We start from the raw sequence: 23,506 nt of genomic DNA, 5'->3' as shown, positions 1-23,506 counted from the left end.
AAATGTGGCATGCCCCTCAAATTAGTTAAAAAAAAAAATGTTCACACAAACATATTTAATAGTTAGGACTTTTGGCATACAGGATATGATGTCACTTATAAGTGATATAAGATTGAGAAAGATGTTGCTTCATTCATCAGTTCACCTGGTCTGTGGTGGCTAAGTAAACGCTGGCAAGAGAGGTATTGTTCAGTAAACTTCGCTTCTTGGTGACTTTGCGGAGTAACGACCGCTCGACAGAGCGAAAATTTGTCTGCCGATAGGGTGTGAACTAACCCGAGCAAAGGTCTCTTTCGCTAACGAATTGTCGTCTGTGCCTGTTAGTAAACTAGTGAAGTCCCTGCAGATAGGATTTCTGGAGAATTTTCGCTAGAGTCGGCCACTTCGCCCTTTAGTGAATCTGCCCCTATGTAATTTCCAGACCCAAATTTTCTGTGGATAAATGAATTTGTACAAAGTAACATGTTTTCAGTAGTTCACCTGCCTACTTTTCAAGGTCTAACTTGCTTACGAGATGGGTTGCTGTGCACTTTGATTTAAAGTAGAATGGGGCATCACTCTGGCCTCCTAAGTAGTGATGGGCGAATTTGCGCCGTTTCGCTTCGCCGAAAAATTCGAGAATTTCGCGCGAAATTCGCGAAACGGCGAAAAATTCGCGAAACGGCGCCGGCGTCTCGTTTTTGACGCCGGCGCCCGTTTTTTGACGCCGGCGTCCGTCTTTTCGAAAAAAAATTTTTGACACCGGCGAATTTTTTCAGCGAATTTTCGCCAGCGTTTCGCGAATTTATTCGCCTGCCGCGAATCGCGCAAATTCGCCGCGAATTCGCGCCTGGCGAATAAATTCGCCCATCACTACTCCTAAGTCTCTTAAGGGCAGGTTAACCATCTATATTGTCAAACATCATCATACGATGCTGTTCAGGCACCCTTTCCTGGATGGTTTATTAACACCTCAAAACTCTAATAATCTTAATAGAATCAACACCTTAACTTCATGACATCCTTGCTTGATTACGATGAACAGATTATGCTGATTGGAGCAACATACCAGAGGATATTTTTCCCAAAGATTGTATTTACAAGTTATTCTGAATTGAGAAAACCAGTTGGGTGACTGGTGAAACGTCTTCAAGAAAAAAAGAAAAAAAACCACAGCAAATCCAGTTGATTTGACTTATTTCTACAGATATATCATGACCTGGATGAAAGAGAATCTTCACAAACATATTTATAACATTTAATTGCTGCTTTTTGATTTACACACCACGAGTTTAGGAACTCACTTGCTTTTTCTTAAAGGAGAAGGAAATCCAGTCGGTGCAAAAAACCTGACCCCCTCCCCTGTGTTGCTTCCCCTCCCTCCTCCCCCCTGGCCTACCTGTCCCGCTGGACAAATGCCCCTAACTTGTTACTTACCCTTCTGCGCAGATCCAGTCTACGGAGTTTACCGACGCCATCTTCTTCCACGCGATCTTCTTCCTGCTTTGACCGGCGCATGCGCAGTAGGAGCATTTTGCAGGTACGGATCTACTGCGCATGTGCCAAAAGTCACAAAGTGAAATCGGAAAATTTCGTGACTTTTGGCGCATGCGCAGTAGATCCATACCTGTGAAATGCTCCTACTGCGCATGCGCCAAAATGCCGGTCAAAGCAGGAAGAAGATCGCGTGGAAGAAGATGGTGCCTGTGAATTCCGTGGACTGGACCTGCGCAGAAGGGTAAGTAACAAGTTAGGGGCATTTGCCCAGTGGGACAGGTAGGCCAGGGGGGAGGAGGGAGGGGAAGCAACTGCCGACTGGGTTTCCTTCTCCTTTAAGGGATCAGAAATATATCCCCAGCTGTCAGACAGACCCTATGCTGTAATCTTGTGTAAGGATACTGCTAACAGGGAGTCATCTAAGTCCCTTAGATCTGGTGGTGCCTGCAGTTTTACTATCCCTGGCTTATTAACCAAGGGGGAACTTGATATTGAAGCTGGTGCTTCAAGTCAGCTTTTGCCCTAAAAAGCCCGACCATTTAATTTGAGGTTTAGTAAATAACCCCCTAAATGTGAAGCCTTACAGAGCATTTGATTTTTAGGTGGGGGTCAGTGAACCCTATTTCAAAGCTGGAAAGAGTCAGAAGAAAAGGGCAAGTACTGCAATTCAAAAACTATTTAAAAAAGAAGGTCAATTGAAAAGTTGCTTAGCATTAGCCATTCTATGACCTACTAAAAGTTAACTTAAAGGGGAACCACCCCTTTAAGGAGACATAGCAAAATGTGTGCAAACATGGACTGACAACTGGTATTGGTCTCAAAACTGACAGTCTAGGCTTTGTTTTTGAGTCTTTGTCAGTTACACTTGTGATGCTCACTTAGCCATTTCCTGTGGTCTTCGATTCTCTTCCTGTCACATGACTGTACATAGAGAGACAGAGGAAGATGTCGGTCAGTGAGAAGCTCCTGCTCTGCCTTCTCTCTCCTGCCCTCCTCATTGTTACAGGTCAGTACTTTATTCATTCATAACTCTCACTGATTCTCTCTATTTCCCTTACTATAAACTCACTGGGAAATCAGACTGTACGGCTTTACTGTATATTTCTTTCTTACGCATCTATATTTGTGCATCACAGTAAGTTCTCTTTTGTGGCTTTTGTGGTTACCTTACTCTGACTCTACAGGATATGATTGATGCTCTCAGATCTGTCTTGTTCACCAGAAGAAAATGATTTTATGTTGCTTGGAACAAATATAGACCCATATGTACACAGAATGTAATATAGAAACAAATATTTCTTGATTTATGTATTTTTCAGCTCAAGTCTCCCCAATCCAGGTGTCTGGACTAATAACCCAGTCTGTCAGTCTGGCACCCACTGAGCACTTGGCACATCCAGTAGAAGAAGTAGCATGGTATTATGCAAGCAATAGAATTAAATTCAGAATAGCAGATTTCAGGAACCAGCAGCTGAGTATCCGGCACAGTCAGTTCTCCCAGCGACTGGAGGTTGATAACAGTGGAACAAGGTTATGGATCAGGGAACTGAGGAGTGAGGATACCGGGAGTTACACAGCAGCCATTGTACTTCAAGGTACAGGACAAACAGTAGATCTGTAATTTACTCTCACTGTGTATGGTAAGTGCTCATATAAGGACACGTCCTGTATTATTAGAATTTGTTATGATGGTTTTAATTTATGTACACTGAGTAATTTACCCATAACTTGTCTCTGCTCTGTTGAGTTTGTTGCAGGAGGCACAAAGACATTATTAAAAAAGTGCACAATATACAATACTTGTATCATTTTCATGAGTGGCACCTAAATAGAGCATATTTAAAGGAGTAGCTCATGTTTAAGGCAGAGTTTAGTATATATTATAGAATGTACTATTTTAAACTAAACTAAAATGGTCTTCATTGTACAATGTTGTTTTTTTTTATTATTTGACTTCCTCTTTGAAGTTTGCAACTGACTAATTTTGTTGTCTTATTGGGTGATCACTGGCCTCAGCTACTGGCTGCAAACATATCATTATTGTTGCTTGTTATAAATTATTTCTACTTAGGTCTTTACTTTTGGTTTTCCAGTCTGTCTTTCAAATCATCTCCTGGTTGCTTGAGTAAATTAAACCCTAGCAACAAATTAGATGCTAAATTTCCAAAAAGTCTATTATATCAGTTTCTCTTGTACAAGTAGAATGAAAGTGAATATGTTTCTATACACAGAGCCTGTTCCCAGCCCAGATATAAAGATGGAGAAGGTGTGGATTACCCCTGACTGGTGCAATTTCACTCTTCATTGTTCTGCCCCAACAAAGTCATCAGCTCTGTCCTACAGTTGGATGTACAGACACAAAGAGCGGTACCAGCCCTATACCAATGGTACCACAATCCATGTGTCACTGCAGCCTGAATCCTGGGATGGGGAATATCTGTGCTTCATACACAACCCGGCTGACCAGAAAAATGGCTCTATTACTACTCAGGCAATCTGCTCTGATACCAGTCTCACAAAAGGCATAAAGGGTGGGTACAATTCAAGATTTGTTGAAGTAGTATTGGTTTCATATCTGTCATAGATAAAAATGTATTCACATCAGAGCCTTATTAGAGGCATCCCTGTCTCTCTGTCTTTAAAGGACAAGTAAAGTCTAAAATAGAATAAGGCTAGAAATGCTGTATTTTGTATATTAAACATAAGCATGAACTTACTGCACCACAAGCCTAATCAAACAAATGATTTCTGCTTTCAAAGTTGGCCACAGGGGGTCACCATCTTGTAACTTTGTTAAACATCTTTGCCTGACCCTGACCCTGCACATGCTCAGTGTGGTCTGGGCTGCTTAGTGATCATCATAAACAAAGCTCCTTGAGTTCTGCATGGCTGGGAAGTAAGGCGGGGGCTCCCCCTGCTGTTCATAAGTATGATTGTTTCCCTGCAGAGCAGTTAGGGACCATCTGACAATTCATATCCACAGCAGTAAATGAAGGAAGAATTTCACTACATACAGTCAGGTTTCTTATAAAAACGGTACACATTTTTTAATTAAAGTATATTGGAGACAGGTTTCTTTTCCATTAAAGAGAGAAAAAATGGGATTTTATTTTTTTGCCTTTCCTTGTCCTTTAAAGTGTTTTTGTGATGTGTGTGTTTGTATTTCAGATAAAAGCTGCAGGATGAAGCTGTACATCTACCTGCCAATACTCACTGCTCTCTCCTTGTCACTAGCAGCTCTCATCATTGTCACAAGAACTAAAAGGCAGAACATTACTAGCACAGGTTATTTATATTCCTGCAACCAAATGGAAAAGCATTGAGAACCTTTCAGCCCTTCCTTTTTTGTGTGCAAAGATGATCAGTGTCGGACTGGGGGGGGGGGCTGGAGCTGCAATATCAGGGCCCCACACTCCCCTGCAACCCTTCTCCAGCCCCTAACCACCCCAGAACGTACCTTAGGTAGGGAAACCTTAGGGAGGGCACCGAGTACCTCAGGCACTGTGTGGGGCTGGTCTCTCCCTGTCCCCTCCGCCGCAATGGAGGGAACAGGTAAGATGGACCTGCTGAGCAGACTAGTAAGCCATTGGCGTCAAATGGAGGTGACGCGTTTCACGTCTGCACCGCTCCACTGCCTCAGGCCCTCAGTAAGTACAGTCTGGGAGGGGGCTGGCAAACCTGCTGGCTGGCTACTACAGCTCCTCTCTCTGGCCTCCTTCATCCTTCCTGCATCACCCACCAATGTAACCAGAGGGTCTAGGGCCCACCAAAGCTGGGGCCCATCGGGTTTTTAACCAGCACCCCAGCTATCCAGTCTGACCCTGCAGATGATGAAAAGCACAGATAGTGGTGTGTGGCTCTTCTGTAGTGCTTGGATGGGCTTGTTTACTAATTGAAGTACTCAGTAGTACCCACAGCAACCGAACAGTGATATATTCTTATGAGTTAGAAATGATTGGGTACTGATGTTGAGGATCAGGTCTGGCTCTTATCTGTGTTCCAATTCATTCCATAGATGTTCATTTGGATTGAGATCAGGGCTCTGTGTAGGCCAATCACATTCTTGCACTACTATCCCAGAAAAATTTCTCTCTATAGGTTTTGCTTTGTGCAAGTATGTTATACTTAAACACCAGGCAGCTGTTATCTTGTGTTAGGGAGCTGCTATCTGGTTACCGTCCCATTGTTCTGTTGTTAGGCAGTTGGGGGGGGTGATATCACTCCAACTTGCAGTACAGCAGTAAAGAGTGACTGAAGTTTATCAGAGCACAAGTCACATGACTCAGGTAGCTGGGAAACTGACAATATGTCTAGCTCCATGTCAGATTTCAAAATTAAATATAAAAAAATCTGTTTGCTCTTTTGAGAAATGGATTTCAGTGCTGGAGCAGCATTATTAACAGTTTTGAAAAACATTTTTTTCCCATGACAGTATCCCTTTAATTTTTGCTTATTGATGTAGAAAACATGAGTTCAGGAACTTACTTGCTTTTTCTGCCTTTAAGGGATCTTAAATGTCCCCAAATGTCAGACAGGCCCTATGTTGTAAGCTTGTGCAAACCTACTGCTAACAGGGAGTCCTCTAAATCCCGTAGATCTGGTGGTGCCTGGAGTTACACTCTCCCTGGTTTGTTAGCAAAGGGCACTTGTTATTAAAGCTGGTGCTTCAATGGAGGCTTAAACCAAAAAAGTCCAAACACCATGGCCTAAAAATGTGCAATAAAGTCTGTGCCAAAAAAGTTATTTCATAAAGATTACATAACATTTATTCACATTTATTGGAATCATTCCTCAAAACAGTTTGAGACATGGAGTAAACTTGTAAAACAGAAGAGTAGATCCGCTGGAAGAGATTCATATTTTTGCACCCCCCTTCCCTCTTTGAAATAGTGACTGGAGTATAGATTCAGACCTTCTCTTATATAGGAAAGTCCCAGCCAGGATTAAGACAGTCCATAGACTGGGTCATTCAGAGGTAGGTGTGACTGTGAGTGGAGGTTATTCCTACCCAAGAGAGGCATGACCTGAGTAAGGGAGGAGCTCTTTATTGATTAAGTAAAGAAGAAGTGTACTGAAGTAAGACAATGAGAGATGATCAGATGACTAGCTGACCAAAGGGTGAGCGCTTTCTAGATTGAAGACTAGCTCCTGTAATAGGAGTAAGGATTACGGTGAGGGTAAATAGCAGAGAAGTCATAACTTTGCAAAGAGTATCATTTGTGGTTAGTATTTTTGCTAAGATTTTACTGTTTCTAGACATCTTTTTCTCTACAACTGTTGAGTGTTCCCTGGTACATAATTCAGGCTTGAGTCCATCCCAGACATGGTTGGTTGACTTGCTCCAAGGAATGAGTTCCACCGTTATCTCTTGTTTATCAGAAAACAGTATTCAATGCTTTAAATCAATTTGATAAACCCAATTAGTCGAGATCTTGTAGAAATTGTTAATACTGAACTGGTCTGTCCTACTCACCATTCAGTCTCCAGTATTTATACTCTGTCTTGGAAGCAGAATCAGGATAACATTTGGTGCATTAATCTCCTGGGACCGTTACTCATAGGGATCCTGTACATCAGCCAAAAGGATTTACAATCTCTGATCCATCAAGCAAGCACTCTTTTATCATTTGTGGCATCTATTAATGTACCTAGAAAACCCAACCCTTTATTCTGCATTATTATTGCTCAGTTTCCCATCAACTTTATTTAGGTTGGACAGTGACAGTTCCAAAAAGAAGGCTGTATGGGCAATTTGCTTTCTTTTGTGCTTTTATTTTGTAAGACATATTACTGTAGCGACTACTGTGACGAATATAGCAAGAACAGGAAGATAAATATATAATTTCATCCAGCAAACACCATCTGTAACAAAACAAGGAGAAAGGTTGCATCAGTTCTGTAGTTGGCTAAACACTATTAAAAATATGGAAAACATGAATAGAGTCAAGGTTAAGGCAGATGGGGAGATTTATATTGATATTTACAGTAGTGTCGTATTAAATAGTAAAGCTGAAAAGACACGTGTTCATCAATTTCAACAACTGATGGAAACATTGGTGAAGAAGAAGGCAAAAGATGAATCCAAGTTCCTGCAGTATATATTTTCAGGCATCAATGGACTGTATGATTAAATATGTAGGAGTGAGAGTGCGAATGTGAGTGATGGGTGTCTGTAGCTAATGGAGCTATTCTATCAGTACAGGTTTGTGCATACATGAACAGTATTTTAACACATGTGAATACATCATAAACCTCAAAGGAACATCAGAACAGTCCTCATTCTTCTGACAAGTCCCTCAACTGGGTTATGTTTGGAAGCTGATCAGCAGGTGGCGCTGTTATAGCAAATCTCATACGTTTTCTTTTAACAGTGTTATTGCAGCTTCTCCATAATGAACCAATATGGGTATTCATTCGAATTTGCTTTGCATAAAGAAAATAATTTTGTGCTTTCATAATGGGGAGAGCATTCATTTTGGCTCACAGCATTAATGATTGGTCTGATTCGACTGGCAGCAGTTTTGCCCATTGATGTAACCCACTGGGAAGGAAAGGGAACCCTTGAATGAGAAGATACATATAGTGCTTGATCTGTATTTACTTGTAACATTTAAAATCCTAAACACTTTTCTTTTATATAAACTTAGGATCCACTGCCCCTCATACATACCTTTTATTTGTGTCTCTGTCTGTGTCTCATCACATAGATATAAAGGGACTGACACATTGTTGGTATGAGCAGGATTTTGTACCAAGCAGATAAATTGTGTCCCCAATATCTTATCCTTCAGTGATACACTGATTGTGCTGCCATTTGCATATAGTATGTCAGTGTCTTTATCTCTGTAGATCCAACTGTAGGACACACTTGTTGAGTTGGATGGGACAGAACAATGAAGATGACACAGATCAGTGGAATTCACATCCAATATCTTCTCAATTACTGGTGTAGGGATAGGGAGAGGCTCTGTAATTAGAAACAGATCATATTATATTTATACTTATAATAAATAATTTTATACACTGGTCTAATAGCTGTTTTGATTTCTATGGCTTTGCCTTTCTGATCATTCTCCTTGTCCTTAACACTATTCAGCTGTTACAACTGATACACTAACAGCTGACTTCTACTGATACTATATCATCTAATGGAGCAAAGTGTAACAGTTAAGAGCGTCCTCTGAAGAAGCTGACCTCAGCGAAATGCGTCAGGTGTGACATCACTTCCTGTCTCAGCAGTGAGTGGATGTACAGGAGGAACATACAGGAGAGGGAGACGCCAGCAAAACCCATCTCTTTGTATTGCAAAGGTTCACCTCCATGATTTGCACCATAAGACTGGATTGTTTGATATACGCTCAGAAGTGTGACTTATGTAAGTGCAAAAAGTTTTTAAACCTTTTAAAAAATAAAGGCAAATTACACTATGGGCGCTGTCCCTGCTTTTTAAAATCTTTACAGAGAAACAAATACCCTGGAGCTGATTTTGTTATTCTGTTTTGAAATCAGGAATCTTGTAAATTGCCAATCCCACCAGAGAGTGAGAAGTCACATGCTGAGTTTTACTGATTGAAGAAAACACCATTGCACCTTATTTTAATTCATTTTACCCTTTGAAGCAAGCACTAAAAGCACCTTGTTTGTCTTAATTATAATTTTAATTTGGAGATAGCACCTTGTAGAAAAATTTTTAGCACTTTTAAACACACACGAAAAATCTGTGCATAGACTTTCTATGGTTCAAGACACACACAGATTAGTGTTGTAATACTTTGGTGACTGCACTGAATATTAACAATATTGCACTAGGTTCTGTTATTTGTTTCTTTCCATAGCCTGTGGCGCTGATCTATAATTGTATCTTGTAACAGTTTAGATAGTCTGCCCCTGATTTATTGAGCTGTGTGTCTGAAACACCAAAATGAAGAAAATTAAGGTTTAAACTTAAAGGAAATCATTGAAACCCTTATAAACCCTTATAAAAATGCTCAGGTAATCTTCTAATCTGGCTATTATATTAGACATCCAGTCACTCGAGCCTTTATACATTACATTTTTTGCTAACTATAATAGAAACATTTTTGTCTGTTTACCCAGTTTTTATTTTTACACTGAACTGTTCCTTTACGCAGTTTCGAGAGACAGAACCAGCAGTGAAGAAAGAAACAGAGAAAAAATAGTTATTTTAACTGCAGTTACATGTAGCACATTTATATCAAAACCAATGAAATGTGTTAATGAATGTAACACTGTTGCTTAGAATTATGTCTTTCACTTGGGAAAATTGTATTGGGGGTTTTATATCCCCTTTAAATAATTATCTGTCTAATCTAATCTTTTTTCTATTTGTTTTGAAAAATGTAGCTGAAGTCTGTCAGTGTGTAGATTCTCTCAAGGAAACAATGATCAACACTAAGGGGCACATTAACTAAGCTTGAGTGAACGATTTGAACGAAAAAAAACGTAGAATTTCAAAGGTTTTTTTTGGGTACATCGACCATCGAATAGGCTACTTCGACCTTCGACTCGAACGATTTGAACTAAAAATTGTTCGACTATTCGTCCATTCGATAGTCGAAGTACTGTCTCTTTAAAAAAAACTTTGACTACCTACTTCGGCACTTTAAACCTACTGAGCTACAATGTTAGCCTATGGGGACCTTCCCCATAAGCTTTCTAAGCTTTTTTTGATGGAAGGAAAAGCCTTCGATCGATGGATTAAAATCCTTTGCTCGTTCAATCAAAGTATTTGCGGTAAATCCTTCGACTTCGATATTCGAAGTCAAAGGATTTTACTTCAATCATCGAATATCGAGGGTTAATTAACCCTCGATATTCAACCCTTAGTAAATGTGCCCCTAAAACTCATTCACATTTTATGGGTCAGTTTTCAAGTGAGGCAGAGAAATAATTTGTCCCTTAAAGGAACAGTTCATTGTGAAAATAAAAACTGGGTAAATAGATAGGCTGTGAAAAAATGTTTCTAATATAGTTAGTTAGCCAAAAATATAATGTATAAAGGCTGGAGTAACTGGATGTGTAACATAATAGCCAGAACACTACTTCCTGTTTTTCAGCTCTCTAACTCTGAGTTAGTCAGCGAAGGGGGGCCACATGGGACATAACTGTTCAGTAAGTTTGCAATTGACCCTCAACATTCAGCTCAGATTCAAAAGAAAACTGTTAGGACCCATGTGCCCCCTCTTTCAAGTCACTGATTAGTTACTGCCTGGTAACCAATCAGTGGAAAGCAAGAGAGCTGCAAAGCAGGAAGTAGTGTTCTGGCTATTATATCAGATATCCAGTCACTCCAGCCTTTATACATTACATTTTTGCCTAACTAACTATATTAGAAACATTTTTTATTTTGCACAGCCTATTTATTTACCCAGTTTTTAATTTTACACTAAACAATTCCTTTATTTGGGATTTGTCCTTAGTGCAAGTACTGTACAAATTATTCATTATTATACTGTAATATTCTGTAGTATTTACACACTATATATTAGGGATGCACCGAATCCAGGATTCGGTTCGGGATTCGGCCAGGATTCGGCCTTTTTCAGCAGGATTCGGATTCGGCCGAATCCTTCTGCCCAGCCGAACCGAATCCGAATCCTAATTTGCATATGCAAATTAGGGGCGGGGGGGAAATTGCATGACTTTTTGTCAGAAAACAAGGAAGTAAAAAATGTTTTCCCCTTACCACCCCTAATTTGCATATGCAAATTAGGGTTCGGATTCGGTTCGGTATTCGGCCGAATCTTTCACGAAGGATTCGGGGGTTCGGCCGAATCCAAAAAAGTGGATTCGGTGCATCCCTACTATATATAGTGATGGGCGAATTTGTGCCGTTTCGGTTTGCCGGAAAATTTGCGAATTTCCAGCGAAATTCGCAAAACGGCGAAAAATTCGCAAAACTGCATTTTTTTCCGACGCTGGTGAAATTTTCACGGATTTATTCGCTGGCGGCGAATCGTGTAAATTTGCAGCGAATCTGTGCCTGGCGAATAAATTCGCCCATCACTAACTATATATTATCTAGTATAAAGTATATATTGTTAGATTGTGTAATATATGTTGTATATATGATTACCAGCATGTCATCAGCCATAAATAGCCTCAAGTAGACAGAGAATCATTGTAATTGTCGATGACCAGTAACTCCAGGGTCTTAAGTTGGACGCTCACTGATTTAAGGTTTTATTCTAAGGTGGAGGCCCAGCTTTTCTTCCTCTGATTTACACAATGGTATTCTGAGACAATTTGCAATTTTTTTCACGGTTTTATTTACCTCTCCTCTAGCTCTTTGTAAGCTGAAATGTAAAATACTGACCCTCATAAGCCCTTGTAATCAGAAACCAGTTTCATGATGAGGCTGGTATGGGACCTGTTATCCAGAATGCTTGAGACCTGGGGTTTTCCGGTTAATAGATATTTCTGTATTTTGGCTCTTCATCCCTTAAGTCTACTAGAAAATCAAGTAAACATAATAAGCTGGTTTTTCCTCCAATAAGGATTAATTATTAGAGATGGGCAAATTTATTCGCCAGGCATGGATTTTCAAAATTATTTTGACGCCTATTGACTTCAATGCATTTTTCTGCTGTTTCGCAAATTTTTTCTGAGTTTCGCAAATTTTTTAGCGAAGTGAAATGGGATAGATTCACCCATCACTATTAATTATATCTTAGTTGGGATCAAGTACAACGTACTGTTTTATTATTACACAGAAAAAGGAAAACATTTTCTTAAACTTGGATTATTTCTATAAAATGGAGTCTATGGTAGATGGCCTTCCCGTAAGTCAGAGCTTTTTGGTTTTACGGATAACAGATCCTATACCTGTACTAATATTACTAATATTATTATATAATATTACTGATCTATCTATATAGACCACTCCTGTTCATTTTCCAATCTTTCATTAAAACAACTGCCTGGCTGCTAGGGTATGGGCTCTTAGCAACCAGATAAAATAAAGCGTAGCACAGCAAAATGTGAACTGCAAAGTGTCTTAGAATACTTCTGTCTATTGACCAATTATCAGCATGCAGCGTCGGATTTTCTGGGTAGGCGCCCCTAGGCCGCGTGGTCTGCGCAGTCATAGCGCCTGCCCGCACTACCTCACACAGGCACAAGAGCGGTGGCGTGCAAGCTCCTCATAGAGCGACTGGGCGGCATGCCGCCCTGTAAAAAAGTGCTGCCCTAAGCCCGGGCCTATGTGGCCTCGCCACAAATCCGGGCCTGTCAGCATGAACTATTTCCTTTGCTCATAGACTTAGTAACTAAAGGAATTGCTTGTGTTAGTCAATTATATGAACTGTTTCTATTTGCTTTTTGTATCAGTTTTATTTGTTCACTGAATAGTCAAAGACATGTTGCAGTTAATTTATAAGAATAATATGATTACATTTTTTATTGATTTGATCATTTTTTCATGTGAATAAAGTATGCAAGTGTGTAGAGTCTATCATGGAATGTTGATATTTAACACACAGTTGTGTTCATACATCCATGTGCTGTTGCCGTGCTTTGCTATATGTTGGGCTATATGTTGGTAGGTTTATAATTTTTCCACCTATATATACGAGTGGGAAGTATTAGATCCATGGTAGGTTTGATTGCTGTACAACAATTTGTGTGTATATGATTAAGGGGCATGAAAAAACTACGAAATTCTAATTCAAAAAGACCAACTGAATTTAAGTCGAAGTTTTTTTTTTTTGCCAAACATGTCCGTTTTTGATCAAATAGGTCCGTATTTGGTTGAATTCGAATCGTAAGAATCAAAGGAATAGTGTGTTGTATCAAATTCAATTCGATGTTTTTCCCAAAAAAACGCTTTTAAAATTTGATTTAGGGAACACACATACACTCACTTACCCAACACTGTCAGATTAAATGAAATCTCTGTCTCTTCTTCATTAACAAGAAATCGTGCAGTGAAGACTCCACTATCCTCCATTCTCAGCTCTCTGATCTGTAATGAGGTCCCACTGTTAGATCCTTCCAGGCGGTTGAGGAAATAATTCTCATTCACTCTGATAAACTTCTGCTCTCTGAATTCAGCCAGGAGTATTTTCTTCCCGTTGACACGACATATCCATATGACTCTATCAATGGGATGTGTGAGATTCAGATGGGGTGTCAGTGTGACAGTCTCCCCTACACGGCCAGTCACCTGGAGAGGGATGTCTCCTCCTGCTGTAACACATACAAGTAGGGAATCATCAGCACTCACACTCACACTCATCACTCTTCAGCTTTGTGCAACAAATGAAGATACACGAAAACATACAAAACTCTCGATAACCATTACAAGAGATAAAAAGGGCCTACTCAAAATAGCTTGGACCATCCCTCATTTAGTTTTTCACCTATCTGTGTTCCAATATTGCAGATCCCACTAGGCATTTTCTTCCTCTGCCTCCTGTGCATTGTGAATACATAAAATCATACATTTCCAAATGAAATTCACATTCTCTGCGGGTTCAATTCTGTGCCAAACTCACCCAGACCACAGATGCAAGTGCTTTTTAATTGAGTACTTTGGATTGTGCTTTTGTGTGCAGTGTGGCATTAAAGGGGTTATTTATTAAAGTTTGATTAGGGAAATCTAGAAAAATTTGAAAAAAAAAATGTCACTATAAAACTCATTTATTATACCCTGAAACCCCCGAATTTATTATACCACTGACTCCGAAAATACAAAATTTCCATGTCACAGGTCCCATTTCCAATTTGAAGATATCATGGTCTCCTCAGTTTTTGCCCGATATCACAAAAAATGTGAGCGTTTTGGGCGTCAACTTGAACAATTTGAGTTTTCCTAATTTTTTCCACACATTTTTTTAGTTTTTTTTTTATTAGAATTGTTACTTTCTAGGGTAAGTGAGACTTTAGCAACAAGATGGACGTTTGGAAAAATAATACTCTCATTTAAAAAGTACATATTTTAGAATAATTTTTAAAGGAGAAGGAAAGCTATAGAGGCAGTTTATTGCCAATAGATTTGCCACAATAGTGCAAGCTAGAATGATATATTTAGTCTGTAGAATGCTTTACCATACCTGAGTAAACAGCTATAGAAGCTCTCTCTGTTTGTTACAGAACAGGATAGCAGCTGCCATATTAGCTTGGTGTGACATCACTTCCTGCCTGAGTCTATCCCTGCTCACTCATAGCTCTGGCCTCAGATTATAGCAGGGAGGGGAGGAGGGAGAGGGAAAGGAGTAAACTGAGCATGCCTGGAGGTTTAAGCTGAAATACAATAGGCTATAGCTGGTTATATCCGCCCTTAGTACTGAACCAGTTTGTCACAGTTCAATCCTCTACTGCTAAATACTAATTAACACACACACACACACACTTGTAAAGAAGTAGCAAATGGGACTGCTGAAGATACTTTACTCACCACAGGTTATTAGGAATGATGGCCATAAGATAAAGAGGAGATCCCAGTTACTAAATGTCATTATATTGATGGTGAGTCAGTTATTCCAGTTACAAAGGAGTTGAAAATAAGTAAAATAATTCCACAAGATCAGTCTCCTGCTGCCCTTGATTTCCAGTCGGTGCTGCTGAAAACAAAAAACTGAAAACAGTGTTCTGTGGGATCAAAACAAACCAAAGAAAATAATCAGAAACGTGGAGAGACTTTATGAGCAAATTAATCTGGCGAGTCTTGCGTTTAAGTAGAGACGAGGTGTAATAGAGACAAGGCAGTTTCACAGGAAACAAGAGGCGACGTGGTTGTGAGTTATATACCAGCGATTGTTATTAATGGTAATAATAATTAGAATAATAATAAAAACTCCCGTGCATCAATGCCACTCATAAAATGTATCTTAATAAAATAGGACTATAGTTAAGTGGAGTAATTCATTTATATATACATTAAGACGATGTTCTCCTTTACATTCACTTTGCAACCTTTTATTTATTTTATTTTTATTCATGTATCTTGTATGCTTTTTTTCAATAAATAACATTGCTATTCTGCCTTATTCTAGTCTTCATTTGACTTGTTATAAGGGGTCATTGACCCAGAAACCAGAAACCACATTGATTGTGAAGATTCACTTCTATTATTTTTATTTTGAATGGCTTAACTGTAACTTAAGAACCTCTCCTTCTATTCTTCTATTCTGACTTTCAAACTGGCTCCTGGTTGCTGGAGTAATTAATCACTAGCAACACAAGGGCAGCTCTGAAAAAAAAAATGAAAACAAAGACTAAATCACAATTTCTCTTAGGGGCAGATTTATCAATGGTCAAGGTGAATTTTCAAATGAAAAATTTTTTTAATTTTGAGCTATTTTTTGTGTACTTCGACTATGGAATAATCCAAAGTCGACTTAAATTTGAAAAAAATTAAAAAATTGCAATATCGAAATTTATCATGTACTGTCTCTTTAAAAATTTGACTTCGACCATTCGCCATCTAAAACCTGCCGAATTGCTGTTTTAGCCTATGGGGGACCTCTTAGAATCTATTTGGAGTCAATTGGTGGACTTCAAATGCGTTTTTCGAATGCGCTTTTCCTTTGACTGACCTATTTCTATTTCGATCAAAAATGGACCTATTCAACCAGAAAAACAACAACTCAATCTTGGTTAACTTAAACGTAATTTCGGTTGGTCTTTTTGAAATTGAATTTTGAAGTTTTTTCAATTCAATATTCAACCCTTGATAAATCTACCCCTTAGAATGCTGATGTCTATATTACATTAAGGGGCAGATTTATCAAGGGTCGAGTACATGGGAGTTTTTTTAAACTCCCATATACTCCCATGAACTCAAAATTAGACCAAAATTCGACCAATCGAAATTCATTGATTTGAATTTTTCAAACTCAGGTGAATAGGATCGACCCGATAATTGGAATCGAATTTGATTTGAGTTTTAAAATTCAATTTCAGTTTTTTCTCCGAATTGTCGGGAAGCCAGAAAACAACTCCAAATTGATCCCAGGATGTCCCCCATAGGCTAAAACAGCAATTCAGCAGGTTTAAGGTGGCAAATAGTCAAATTTAAATTCTTAAAGGGTCAGTATATGATAGATTTAGACAATGTAATTCTATTTTTTTTAAAAAACTTAAATCAAATTCCCTAGTCGAATTTCACAAAAAAACTCAAAAATTAGAATTTCAAAATTCAAAATTTCACTTTGACTCTTGATAAATCTTCCCCTAAAAGGTAATTTTATTGTGTCAAAATCGACCTCATATATAAAAGAGAGAAATCCACCTAATTTTCTTTAGTTTTCTTAAATGTGTCCTCATTTTCAAGTAGTAAAATACATTTAACAAACATATATGGTCATTTACATGAGGCTTTGGATGAGTTAAAGCTGTATGCCTCAATGGGTATTATTTCCCCAGTGGAAATAGAGTTTGAAGTTAAAACATTCAGTAACAACATCATATAATACAGTAACTAATGATAAAAATACAAATTTTATTAAACCTACCAGACAAATATACATTTCCATAAAACCCTTAAAAACCAAGCAATAAATCTAAAATTCATATGTTCATCAATAGTCATAGTTTATTATGCTTTTTATTGTATGTGTTATAAGGCTGCATTTCCAATGGGGAACATTTATATTGCAATCTTTAGTTCATATTTTGTGGCTCATTTTGTGTAACACATTTATACCAAACTGTAATGCGAGAGTTTCTATTTTACTAAGGGCAGTGAAACAGTCGGCCAGAGCACACACGTTCCTTCACCTTTAACCAATATGGTCAGAACTTGTGCGTCACTTCATATGTCACATACTAGCCCGTGGGAGGCACATCTTTTGGATAATGCAGAAAATATAATTTGGATGATACAGTGGACCTCAGGTCTCTAACAGAGTCAGTGGCAGAACTATTATATAAAATAGAGTGAGGTTAATTATCAGGAGAAGCACTGTGAGTTCCTATCAGTCAGCTGCACCCCAACCCTCAATGATCATCTGAGCACTTTTGATAGACAGCAGCTACAAAGGCCACTAGAAGTGTGACGTTATATGTGTTTGATACAATGGATACAGATATGATGCAGCGGATACAATTACAATACAAAGTGTAGTGAGGAAGAATACAATTGTATATGTTTGGACACTGCTGAAAGGGATCACCACCTTAAAACACTCAAAGCAGACTTCATCAACAGGAGCTACAACCCCATGATTGTAGATCAATACATTCATGCAGCCACCAGGATTCCCAGAAGTTATCTTCTACTATATAAACAAAAACCTGAAATAAATCAGGTTCCCCTAGTGGTCACATACAATCCACAACTAAGGACCCTCAGAAAAATAGCCAGATATCTACAAGGTACACTTCATAAGGACGAGAGGCTCAAAAGCATATTCCAGACCCACCACTCCCAGCATTCAGACAGCCTCCCAACCTAAAGTCACTAATAACAAGAAGTGCCTTATTGCACCCCACCAAAAATGGAACATATACCTGTGGCAAAAAACATTCAAAATCTGCCCACACATCCTGACTTCAGACAAAATACCAATTCCAGACACATTAGAGGAATACAACATCCATGGTCACTACAACTGTTCTACTTCCAATGTGGTGTACTTAATGCAATGCACTAAATGCATAACAAGGGAACTTTATATCGGAGAGACTGGGCAAAGCCTGGGAAAGTGAAATACACACCACCGATTCACTATTACCAATAAAAAAACTGGACACACCAATAGGAAATCATTTCAATGGCCTAATCTCTCCATAAAGGATTTAAGAATTTTGGTTCAATTTTAAAAAAGAAGATGAAAGAAAAGTGTGTGAATACAAATTAATGGAGACTTTCAATTCTCTGAAGAATGGACTAAAGCTGGGCCTTGGATTTATGGCTAATTATGTGGACTAAGAAAGGACTGCACCAGGTCAGAAATACCAACATGTCTGGATATGGACTAAGAGATCATATGGAATTCCTTTGAATTTACACTCCAATAATTCCGCCCTAATTTATACTCGGCCTCTTTGACCCACATTATCTTGTACCTTATCTGCTTGTCTCTTGCAGATACCCAAGTAAATGACTTTGACACCTCACACATAGATTGATATTCCTTTCTGTTGGTCATTTGACCTATGAGTTGAATGTTGTAAATATACCAGAGAACACCACAGCTTCATTGTAATCAGCTTGAAAAAGGAACTAAATTGTTCTGAAAGCTTGTTATGATTATATTAGTTAGCCAATAAAGGTATCACCTTTAGTGATGGGCGAATTTGGGGCGTTTCGCTTTGCCGAAAAAAAAAATGCAAAACTGCGAAAAACTCGCGAAACGGCGCCGGAGTCCATTTTTTTTTACACCGGCAAATTTTTGCGGTGGTTTCGCAAATTTTTTCACTGGTGGCAAATTGCGGTAATTCGCCGTGAATTTGCCCGTGGCGAATAAATTCGCCCATCACTAATTACCTTCATACCACTTATTTCAAAAGGGTTGCCCTGTAATACAATGTGCAGCATGTTGCGTCTGAACCTACAGCCCCATTTCAAATAATGACTTGCGTCTATTCCTGCGCTCCCCTGCGGCTGAATGCCAAAAAACGGAACGCAGGGGAGCGCAGGTTGGAACGCTCATGTGTAAGAGCCCTTAGACCATATATTGAGTATGGGGTGAAGTTTTTGGCAACCATCTACAAAACAACATGGAAGAAGTAGAACACAACCATGGAAGGAATACCAAACGAATTAAAGGAATGCTCAAAATAAAATAAACAGTTGACTAATGTTAGTTAATTTCTCTGGGAAAAGGTCACCTTATTGGGACTGTATTTTAGACATACAAATGTATACAATGCCCTTCTGAATGAGGAAGCCAATACCCTTACAACTCAATCAGTGTTGGACTGGCCCACCGGGATACCAGGAAAACTCTCGGTGGGCCCAGGTGCCAGTGGGCCCACACTCCCTCATTTGGCCTATTTCATGGCCATTCCTTATTTCCTTAACAAAGAGGCTAAATAAATGGAGTAATAGATTATAGTATGTAGAGAAAAGAGACTAGGAGAATAGAGGTTAAGTGGGGAGAGGAAGAAAATAGTACTGAGAGTGGGCCCCTGGTCTAAAAACTTTTGGTGGGTCCCTGGTGTCCCAGTCCGACACTGAACTTAATAAAACATGTGCACAATATGTCCCAGCATTAGAATATAAAAAGTGGGAATTTTAGACCACCCCCAAAACCACTATTTACACTCTGACTTGCCCTTTTAGTAATAGGAAACTGTCAGGACTTACCCTGGTGGTCTAGTGGGCAGCAGGGTCCACCGCCGCTCCTTCGGCGTGGACGCCCGCTGCGCAGCTCCTCCTTCCATCTAATGCCGGTTTCCTCAAAGGCGCACACTCGTGTGACGTCAGCGCGCAATGGCGCCAAATTCAAACAGTATTTAAGGGGAGTTTAGTTATCTGCAAGTTGCCCATTGTTATGTTCAATTAGCTTGTTCCTGGGTGTTATTACTTGTGATTCCTGTCTTGATCTACTGTGTTTGACCCTTGCCTGCCTGCTTACTACTCCGACCTCTCCAATCCTGACCTTGCCTGTCTGAAACTACGTTGACCTCTCCAATCCTGAAACCTTTGCATGTCCTCCAACTATTCTACGATCTCTATCCTGATTCTGGCCTGTCCGACTATTCTATCTGCTTGTGCTGGCCCGGCCTGCCTGTTCCTGGTGGCTTCCTATCTTCCAGCATCCTTGTAAACAGTCGTGCCCCATTGCCTGCCAGAACAGTCTTTTGTTTGTGAGACCGGGATTTATTTTCCATAAATCATTTTGCATTTGATTCACCCCCTAGTTAGATCCACAGATGATAGCCAGCAAGATAGATAGATTGTAAGGAATCATCCCTCTGCTGGGTTTGAACCAGGGACCTTATGTATTGTAGCCTTTTACCTTTACTCTTTAATATTCAGGCAGATTAGGGGTATGTGTTTACTCTGTTCTGAGGATACTATGGCTAGCCCTGGCACTGTTCATTATATTCAGCTGCTCTGCATTAACCGGCAGGTGCAGCCTATTCCTAATTAGCTCTTATTTTAACCATGCATTAGCTAACCAACCATGATCCTCAAAGGACCATAAATATGTCCTCAAGTTACAGATAAGACCAATGTTGTAAGCTTGTGTTAGGATAATGCTAGTGGGGAAACCCCAAGTCCTTTAGGTCTGGTAGTGCCTGGAGTTACACTCTCCCTGGGTTCTCTTGTCATTAGCTAAGGGGGACTTGTTATTGCAGTTGGTGCTTCAATAGAGTTGAAAACGTTCAAAAACTATGGAATGGTGCAATAAAGTCTTTGTATTGACATACACTGGAGTATGCAACTCCTCAAGACGGTCTGAGGCATGGAGCAAATAGTAAACAGAATAGTAGATCCTCTGTAGAAGATTCATACATTTTCATCCCCCTGCCCCATTGAACAATTTAGTGGAGTAGAGATTCAGCCATTCACTTATTTGAAAAACTTTATCCATAGGCAGGGCCATTTAAAGGTAGGTGTGAGTGAAAGGTAGGTGTGAGTGAAAGGTAGGTGTGAGTGAAAGGTAGGTATGAGTGGAGGTGAGTCCCACTCAGGTGCCCTGAGACAGGAAGGAACTTATTATTGTCTCAGAGGTGTCAGGTGGGTTTCCTAGCCGATAAAGGAGAGATGCTCCTAGTCATGAGCCCCTTTGGACAACACTTCTAAGAGAAGGGTGTATTATGCAGGAAGTCTGAAGCTAAATAGGTCCAAGTAAAGAAGGAGTGTCCTGAAGTAAGGAAATGAGAGATGGTCAGAGGACTAGCAGGTGAAAGGGTGAGTTCTCTCTAGAGAGAGTACTGAACTGGTCTGTCCAACTTGCCATTCAATCCAAGTATTTAGACTGTGTTTGGGAAGCAGAATAAGGATAATTAGTCATTGAGATCCTTCATACCAGCCACGGTACCTACCATCTCCACTCCATCAATCAAGCACTCTTTTGTCATCTGCAGCATCTATTAATGTACCTAGAAAAGCCAACCCTTTATTCTGCATTATAATTGCATATTCCAATCAAATTTAGGTGGGTGTCAGAGGGCCTATCGGCTCCCAGCGGGAGTAGTCTGGACCAAGGAGGAAGCCCAGGGGTCAAAGTCCAAGTTCGCAGTACAGATAGGGTTTAAGAGTTGTCGTAATCAATATCCAGGCAGATGTTCAAAAAGGCTGGCAGATAAACAGCAAAGTCAATAAACAGGCAGGGTCAAAGTCCAGAAAACAGTTCAACAGGAATAATAAAGCACACAGGAATGTTCAAAACAAAACCTACGGACATTGAACCGGCGTCCCGGACGTCCTTTTATTTTGAATTTGGCACCGGTCCGTGTGACGTCATCTGCACGGAGATCGTGGGCACCGCCATTTTGGATCTGACGTGGAAGAGAAGAGCCGCGCCATTGGGTGTGTGTGACAGTGACAGTTCCAAAAAGAAGGTTGTATGGGCTTTGGTTTACTGTGGTTTGGTTTCACCTTGCAATTCAGTTTCTTTCATGTTTTTATTTTGTAAAAAGTATTACTGTAGTCAGTATTGTAATGGATAGGGTAAGAACAGGAAGATAAATATATAATTTTATCCAGCAAACACCATCTGTAACAAAAAAGGAGAAAGGTTGCATCAGTTATGTTGTTGGCCAAATTCTATGAAAAATATGGATAAAATGAATAGAGTCAAGGTTAAGCCAGATGGGAGATTTATATGATATTTACAGTAGTGTCTTATTAAATAGTAAAGCTGAAATAATTGATTGAATTGTTGGTGAAGAAGGAGGCAAAAGATGAATCTGAGTTCCTGCAGTATTTTCAGGCATCAATGGGTTGTATTATTAAATTTGTAGGAGTGAGAGTGTGAATGTGTGTGAATGTATTAGTGTGGGTCTGTGCATACGTGTGCAGTATGTTAACACATGTGAATACATCAGAAACCTCAAAGGAACATCACAACAGTCCTCTTTCTTTCTTCTAAAAAGTCCCTCAACTGCAATATGTTTAGCAACTGATCAGCAAGTGGTGCTGGTATAACAAATCTCATTATATTGGCAGTACAGGTATGGGACCTGTTATCCAGAATGTTCAGGACCTGGGGTTTTCCGGATAATCTTTCCATAATTTGGATCTTCATATCTTAAGTCCACTAGAAAATCATGTAAACATTAAATAAACCCAATAGACAGGTTTTGCCTCCAATAAGGATTAATTATATCTTAGTTGGGATCAAGTACAGTTTTGGTACCTGTTTTCCAAAATGCTCGGGACCTGGGGTTTTCCGGATAATGGGTCTTTCTTTAATTTGGATCTTCATACCTTAAGTCTACTAGAAAATCATGTAAACATTAAATAAACCCAATAAGCTGGTTTTGCCTCCAATAAGGATTAATAATATCTTAGTTGGGATCAAGTACAGGTTTGGGACCTGTTATCCAGAATGCTCGGGACCTGGGGTTTTCCGGATAATGGGTCTTTCTTTAATTTGGATCTTCATACCTTAAGTCTACTAGAAAATCATGTAAACATTAAATAAACCCAATAGGCTGGTTTTGCTTCCAATAAGGATTAATTATATCTTAGTTGGGATCAAGTACAAGCTACTGTTTTATTATTACAGAGAAAAAGGAAATCATTTTTACAAATTTGGATTATTTGATTATAATGGAGTCTATGGGAGACAGCCTTTCCATAATTCGGATCTTTCTGGATAATGGGTTTCTGGATAACGGATCCCATACCTGTATAAGCTACTGTTTTATTATTACAGATAAAAAGGAAATAATGCTTAAACATTTGGATTATGTGGATAAAATAGAGTGTATTGAACACAGCCTTTCCAAAATTCAGAGCTTTCTGGATAACTGATTTCCACATAACGGATCCCGTACCTGTAAACATTTTCATTAAAATCTAGTTTTAATCCTGGAAAAATAATGAATGCAAATTGCAAAAATGCTTAGATTTGCTCTCTGGTGCACTTTATATTAACTTAATATA

At 39.3% G+C, this 23,506-nt stretch overlaps 2 protein-coding genes and 1 pseudogene across 2 annotated transcripts in view; 1 reads left to right on the top strand and 2 right to left on the bottom strand.

The window, feature by feature from the left end:
* XB5762037.L (uncharacterized XB5762037 L homeolog) overlaps positions 1-23,506 on the bottom strand; it is a gene marked incomplete at its 5' end in the record, with an annotated part of 583,381 nt that overhangs the window by 534,925 nt on the left and 24,950 nt on the right.
* LOC108699383 lies at positions 2,207-5,644 on the top strand (annotated as a pseudogene).
* Positions 7,367-13,747, bottom strand: LOC121397338 (CD48 antigen-like). Its single transcript, XM_041573973.1, has 3 exons — positions 13,363-13,747; positions 8,147-8,443; positions 7,367-7,389 (listed from the first exon to the last, which is right to left on the bottom strand). The coding sequence occupies exons 1-3, from the start codon at positions 13,730-13,732 to the stop codon at positions 7,367-7,369; spliced, it is 690 nt and encodes a 229-aa protein (XP_041429907.1). The 5' UTR covers positions 13,733-13,747.

Source organism: Xenopus laevis, chromosome 8L (assembly GCF_017654675.1).
Source record: "Xenopus laevis strain J_2021 chromosome 8L, Xenopus_laevis_v10.1, whole genome shotgun sequence".
Lineage (NCBI taxonomy): Eukaryota > Metazoa > Chordata > Amphibia > Anura > Pipidae > Xenopus > Xenopus laevis.
The sequence above is the reverse complement of the archived record's forward strand: the minus strand, read 5'-3'. Positions and strand labels throughout refer to the sequence as shown.